The sequence below is a fragment of the Eptatretus burgeri genome, chromosome 10, assembly GCF_056783735.1.
Source record: "Eptatretus burgeri isolate ZD-2024b chromosome 10, Ebu_testis_v1, whole genome shotgun sequence".
In the NCBI taxonomy this organism is placed as follows: Eukaryota; Metazoa; Chordata; class Myxini; order Myxiniformes; family Myxinidae; genus Eptatretus; species Eptatretus burgeri.
The window spans coordinates 89,436,430-89,443,991 of record NC_140970.1 but is presented as its reverse complement, the minus strand read 5'-3'; the positions used below and the strand labels follow the sequence as shown (position 1 = coordinate 89,443,991).

Below are 7,562 nucleotides of genomic sequence, written 5' to 3'. Positions count from 1 at the left end.
ATGTCCGCAGCTACTGATGCAGACATGCCCCCGACGTGTGATGTGGAAATGCCCCTGACAACTGAATTAAGCTTGCTACCAAAGGCTGAAGCAAATAATTTGCCAGCGCGTGTTGATGCAAATACCGAGGCAGCTGCGTCTGGAGCGTCCGAGGAAGCTGCGTCCGGAGCGTCCGAGGAAGCTGCGTCCGGAACGTCCGAGGAAGCTGCGTCCGGAACGTCCGAGGAAGCTGCGTCTGGAACGTCCGAGGAAGCTGCGTCTGGAACGTCCGAGGCAGCTGCGTCCGGTACGTCCGAGGCAGCTGCGTCCGGTACGTCCGAGGCAGCTGCGTCCGGTACGTCCGAGGCAGCTGCGTCCGGTACGTCCGAGGCAGCTGCGTCCGGTACGTCCGAGGCAGCTGCGTCCGGTACGTCCGAGGCAGCTGCGTCCGGTACGTCCGAGGCAGCTGCGTCCGGTACGTCCGAGGCAGCTGCGTCCGGTACGTCCGAGGCAGCTGCGTCCGGTACGTCCGAGGCAGCTGCGTCCGGTACGTCCGAGGCAGCTGCGTCCGGTACGTCCGAGGCAGCTGCGTCCGGTACGTCCGAGGAAGCTGCGTCCGGTACGTCCGAGGCTGCTGCGTCCGGTACGTCCGAGGCTGCTGCGTCCGGTACGTCCGAGGCAGCTGCGTCCGGAACGTCCGAGGCAGCTGCGTCCGGAACGTCCGAGGCAGCTGCGTCCAGAACGTCCGAGGCAGATGCGTCCAGAACGTCCGAGGCAGCTGCGTCCAGAAAATCCGAGGCAGCTGCGTCCAGAACGTCCGAGGCAGCTGCGTCCAGAATGTCCGAGGCAGCTGCGTCCAGAACGTCCGAGGCAGCTGCGTCCAGAACGTCCGAGGCAGCTGCGTCCAGAACGTCCGAGGCAGCTGCGTCTGATACATCCGAGGCTGCTGCGTCCGATGCTGCTGCGTCCGGTACGTCAGAGGCAGCTTCCTCCGTTGCATCTGAGGCCTCTGCGTCCAATGTGTCCGAGGCTGCTCCTTCCGGTGTGTCCGAGGCGGCTCCTTCCGGTGCGTCCGAGGCTGCTCCCTCCAGTGCGTCTGAGGCTGCTCCCTCCGGTGCGTCTGAGGCTGCTTCCTCCGGTGCATTTGAGGCGGCTCCCTCCGGTGTGTCTGAGGCGGCTCCCTCCGGTGTGTCTGAGGCGGCTCCCTCCGGTGTGTCTGAGGCGGCTCCCTCCGGTGTGTCTGAGGCGGCTCCCTCCGGTGTGTCTGAGGCGACTCCCTCCAGTGTGTCCGAGGCTACTCCCTCAGGTACATTTCATATTGCAGCGTCCAGTACAAACGAGGCTGTGGATTCTGGCCTGGACAAGACTAGAGCCTTGGATGTAGATACAACTGTTTCCCCTGACTCAACAGCTGAACAATTGAGCCTGTCATTACGTCGATATCGTTGTAATGTTGATGGTTGCAGTGGTGTTTGTAAGACACAGGATGGCTTGCAGCGCCACATTCAGCGCATGCATGGCTTGCCCATTGCGAGCACAACCAACGGAGCAGCAGTTTACATGCAGATGGCATCTTCAAGTCAATCTGATGATAATGTCAAATGGAGCCATTCTTCAACTTCTGATGATCTGCCAACTGTGCCAGAAGGTATTTGTGGATTTTTACTTAAATCTGACGCAGAAGCTTTAGCATTGTGCAAATGTAGCCACATCGGTGAGCAATATGCCTGTATGATCAGTGGTTGTTCCAGTGTGCTTTACAGTCCTCAGAATATATACCGGCATTACCACCTTGTGCATAAGATGACGATGGAGCAAATTGATGTCAACTACTCTTGCCTTGTTATTGGTCATGACCTTGCTCAGTCTCAAGAGAACTCTGCCATGATGATCCCATCTGGTGAAGAAAGAAACCAAGTTGTCTCGGATCCTGACTGCTCGGCTATCAGCGTAGATGCTGCTCCAATATCACCCGAGTCACCAGACGGTTCAGTTGAACCAACTAGCATCTGCCCTGCTGTGCTTGGCTTGTCTCGTAAAGATGAACAGATCGCCATGTCTTCAGAATCCACCAACCAAAGACTGTTGGAAATGAGTGATGATCCTGAAGTTTCTCAGCAGGTGCTATCACATCGTTTTATGGAGTCTTTCGTGAAGTACCTTCAGAGGTCACGGCGTTCCTGTTTCAGCCCCACTGGGATCCGTCAGCACCAAGGTATTCAGGAAAAAACCCTGCCTGTGGCTCGCAAGCGCGTTGGGCGTCCGCCAAAGAAATTGAAAACGTCCGCGGTCCTGCAGGACGACGAGGCGATGACCATCGAAGGTGCGACAGAGAGCTGTTCATCAAATCTGCAACCTACTTTGGGAAAGCAACAACCCAACTGTAGCAAGGAGCAGTTGTCATTCAAACCAGTTGTGGTGCTCGACCGTGTTATGCAGAATCCTGAATGACAAAACTTGAGTTTTCTTCTATATTATGTATCAACCGAGTGTTTGATTCTACTCTTGCATATTATGACTTTTGCCTAGCACGAATGAGTGCAGAGGAGGGAGGAGAGAAAAGCGAGGGGCACAGAAGGAGTTCTTTGTTCTTGTGGGCATTGTTTTTTATTTTTTATTTTTATTATTTTCTTTTCTTTCCATTCCAAGTGTGATGGTTTCTTGTTGGTATACACATTGGTGTGTTGTATCATCATTCGTGTCGGTGCAGAATTAAATCATCGCACCTAATGCAATTATTTTTTGACCCTTGAGAGTTGTTATCACCAGGTTGGGCCTTGTAATAATTCCAGGATAGCCAATGCTTCCTATTTAGTCGATTACATCAATAATTATGTACAACTCAGAATGATTATCAAATTTTAATAGCAAAGGAAAAGCTCTGCTTTCAAAGTCGTCCTGGCTGTGGATGCAGAAATGGCTTCAACGTGGGATGAGAGGTTTCTTTCAACATTGCACCTGTTTCTGCTTTAAGACAGGTTTGTGGATTTTGTTTGCTATTTCTAGTTTCTTCATTCAGCTGACATGCATTTGAGTACTTATTTGGAGCTTTGCGTTGTGTTCGATTCTAGCATACCCATGATGACCGGTGATCATCATGGGTATGCCAAAAAGATTTAGAGAGCCAAAAATCATGTGCTGGTGACCATCATAAAGCCAAAAAGGATTAGAGAGCCATTTTCCTTTAGAAATCCTCCTTTTGGCATTTTGGATAAGAAAGTTGTAAATGTGGAGGGAAAACTTGACATTTACACCATGTTTTCTTATTTTTATTCTCCTTCAAGTTGATCCTTTACTTTGGAGGTTCGTATCAGGTTTTAGTAGATATGTGCATCGGTCTGCTTTATAATGTTCTTATGGAAAAGAAAAATTTCATTTGCAAATCGTCAATCATTTAACAAAGCTTTTCCCTAGGACCCAGAAGAAAAAAAATTTTCATAGGGTTGTGCAAAACGATAGACCGTTGCTTTGCTTGATTTGTTTCATCATTAGTTTTATTAATAATAATTTTTTTTTTTGAATAATTTAGGATGGTCATTCAAATATATCCTGCTCTGAGGGCATAGGCCAATGTTTCATATGTCATATTTGCTAAGGCCGGATCCTCTATAATCTTTGTACAGTTATATTTAGAATATAATACGTTTGAGTGATTTGTTAACATTTCAGGGTTTGTGGCATGTATACAGTATAATGTATATGTCCTGAAGGAGTTATATTCTGGTTGTGGCTCATGAGAATAATTTGATGCTGAGCACCAGCCCGAGTAGGGAAAGAATCATTCACAACCTGAGGTTTTCCACTACGTTAGCGAAGAGTGCATATGCATTAGGTTCCGTGCCATCGGGTCTCATACAGGTTGTGGCCAACGCAGGCTTTACCGACGCATGTTAGTTGTGGAAGATGAGTGAGCAAAAGCAACGTGTTGTGATTCAAATAAAATAATTTTTTTTTGGCTTGTTTGTATTATGCCTAATGCCGTACAAATGAGCTTCATTGTGCGCAGAAGTGATTGTCGTATTTTCCTGTATCTAAAGAAGCGACAAATCAATTCAATCCATTTGCAAAACATTTTTTGTTTCCCCATGATTTCCCCCAACTTCCCAACTTCCCCACTCCCAACCCCTAACAAAAATTTATAACAAAAATTTATTCGACTTGCCTTGTTGTAAATCATGATAGTCGACACCTCGGAGCATCAAATCAATGATTTAATGGAAAACTCCAATTATTAAAATCTCGAAAAAAAAAAACATTTGCTTACATCCACTACCGAGCACTTCACCGAATTTTTTTATTTTTTATTTTTTATTTTTATCGAAATCCTAGCCAAGTTTGTATTTTGTCATGTATGCATAAAAATTGAACATTTATGTTTTGTCCTTTTGTATCCACATCATTCGTCATATTTCCATTCTGGTTGTGTTTGCATTTGACTCGTTCCATTGGCTTTGTAATTATGCTGTGGAATTGTTGTTGTTTTTTTTTTTTTCCAACTAAAAGTTGATGAGTGTTTTTACAGCGATGAGTAACGAGATGCAGTTGCCATTTCAAACATTAGTTCTTCGTCAAGGTGGGGAGGGGAGGGAGGAGGGATAATCTTGCTCAATGTCAGGCACACCTCATTTCTCACGGCACAAAACGTACTCTTATTAAGCCTTCTATTGATAAATTCCATAGTTTATCTTGTCTACCAATACACACCGACATTAGCCTTCTAATTCTGCTCTTTCTTTGTCACAGTCAGTCATATGTTCGTTTAATGGGTTTTTCAACGTGCTCGAAAATGCAATGTTACACTGGGTAAAAATTAAAAAAAAAAAAAATGGATTCACGTGAATGCTATCCACAGTCGTATTGATATTCCATAAGAAATGACTGGCAACCTTCTTCGGTCACTGGCTCATCGTCTCCGATGGATTACCTTTACAGGATTTCTAATAAGAACATGCATTGTTTCTGAGGCAATGTTTTGTGGGCTAACAATCTTCTTCTGCAAATCTATTTATGTCATGCTTAACAGCTTTTCTGCACCTGTTAATGTTTTCCTTTTATTAGAATTACTATTTTTTTTTTGTAAAATGTGCTTAAAATGCATAATAAATGCATATGCATCATCGGAATGATGTGTGGGTCTTTTAAAAACGAACGAAAAGCCTCTGTTATCGATTTTTATCTTCGCCACCTATGGTGTACGGAGGTTATGTTTTTCACTTCTGTTTGTCTGTCTGTGAGCAGGATATCTCAAAAAGTTGTGGATTGATTCGGATGAAACTCTGGACAGGTTGGGTGTGTGACAAGGATGAATTGATTAGATTTTGGTGAAGATACGAATCCAGATCCGGCCTATCGGTAGAATACGAAACGTGAATTGTGCAGCCTGGCGGAGGTATGCGCTCTACCAATTGCCGTTCTAGTTATTTGTATTTATTTATTTTTGAATGTATTGTAAAAAGCACAACAATTTCAAAACCTTAATTTAGAACCAGAGTAAATCATGCTTGTTTTATTTCCTCCCAGCAGTATGGGGCCATTCCTTGCCCAAAGCACTTGTGAGGACCAGGTTCTGCGAAAGTCAAAATGTCCTGTACAAGCCAGGACTTTCTAGTTCTTTTGCTTTCTAAATGGTAGCTAATAACAAAAGGTCAACGAGAGGTGGTGGGCTTCTGGTCTGGCAAATTTGAATCAACACATTATATATTAACTCACAAGGGCCTTTGAGCAATTGCACATGGAAAATGCAACTCGATTGGAGTTTACCTGTATCGGTTGAGCTATATTGAACCACAATGAGCACCAGTCATTAAAAAAGAGGCTATTTGAGATATTACTCTTGGATATACACATACTTGTTTAGGGATGTTTGTAAGAAAGCAATTAATTACTTCTATGCTGCTTATTCAGCTGTAAAAAAAACATTATTTCATTGGAGTCGATTTGTAATTTGCTTTTCTAGCGGCATTGTAAGATCTACTTTGGCTATGCCACTGAAGCAGTGCTTCACACAGTTTTAGAGAAGAACATTAGAATTCTCTCATTAACTGCCACATCACTGTCTACCCTTTTTGAAAAGTAATTGCTTTTAATAAAAAAAATTTCAATGTTCCTCTGAGGGGGGGGGGGGGTTGGGTTGGGTCTGGGAAAGCATAGAAACAATGTTTTCCATTGTGATATTCATAATTTGGTGGTTGGTATTGTCTGCAGCCCATTGTATTTTGTCTTTGCCATCATTGAGAGCAGATACAGCAAGTCTTTGACTACATAAACAGGAGGTACAAATTTGGCCAGGTTACTGGTATACAATGATGTACAAATGCTAGTTAAAAAACAAAAAAACATTTATATTGGGGCCAGACTATCTCTGAAGTCTGATCTTTATGGTAAGATGACCTACCTTAGGTTTTATAGCAGGGGAGATGGAATAAGAGAACATGCAGGATACAAATTCATTCCAGGGAATTGGGAATGTTGCAGCGTAGAATGCATTTCTTGATGAACATAAATCATAATTTGGCTTTGTCTGGAGGATATTGACATCAATATATTATCGGTGTAAATTGAAGGGGTGGGGGAGGAGGGCAGGGAGGGCAGAGGAGGTGCAATAAGAAGAGCAAAGGGATTCAAAATAAAGATCAATTACTGCACTGCAGTTCCAAGAAGGAACCCAGACATAACACCCCCCCCCCCCCCACATATCCACACACATGCACACATACATACATGTACATATAAACACACAAACATGGATATATTATGGACTGGTAAGTACTTACAAAAGCTATTTTATTTGAAGTCATGACCTCAACTTATAAGCAATTTACTGATTTCCCAACTACCCAGATCATCAGCTGGGCACCGTTTTCCAGCACCGTTTTCCATCGAGGTTTCGATTCATTCATCCCAGAACCTCTCCAAACGTGGATCCACAACCCCGGTCACCGGTCCAGATCAGTAGATTGCTCAACATCAATGGACCCACAACCCAATGTTGTGTCTAGACAGTCAGTCGTCACAGCAATGCAATATCCTGATTCAAAATTATTTAATTATTACTTTTATTTAAAGTATAACTACATATGAATAACTTTAATCATGCACCACTTTATATGATAATATATTAAGCGATAAACACTTTACTTTGCAGACATGTCCATTATACAGCACCTCCATCTCACCATAGACTCAAACTGTCATTAATAACCGATTTTAACATGCTGCACTGCATATCTGAGCAACCACCAACAAATTAATTTTAATGCTTATTTATAGTGTATTTTTATCTAAATACCTCCATTATTTAATACCATTTATAGATATCATGTTTAATCAACAATATTGATTAAAGAATTTACCTCATTAAAATAATGAATTTATTGTTATTATATCAGATGCAATAGGAACTTATTTGCATGAAAACCAACCAAACTTAAATTAACAGGTGACGATGGAGTCCAAAGACATTCTCACAAGACCTGATCAAACAATCAGCCAAATATCCTTTGTTTAATATGATGGAAAAAATTTATCAGCACATTCCACAAAATCATCTTTTACTGAACAGATTCTTGCAAATATAAGTGGCT

General features: G+C 43.3%; 1 protein-coding gene across 3 annotated transcripts in view; it reads left to right on the top strand.

Moving 5' to 3' along the window:
- Positions 1-5,102, top strand: part of LOC147019070 (uncharacterized) — a 6,327-nt gene extending 1,225 nt beyond the window's left edge. For all 3 annotated transcript variants that reach the window (XM_085899294.1, XM_085899296.1, XM_085899295.1), the window contains exon 2: positions 1-5,102. This exon is cut by the window's left edge and continues 547 nt beyond it. In XM_085899294.1, the coding sequence (XP_085755420.1) occupies positions 1-2,430 (2,430 nt within the window). In that variant the 3' untranslated portion in view covers positions 2,431-5,102.
- The last annotated feature ends 2,460 nt before the right edge of the window (positions 5,103-7,562 follow it).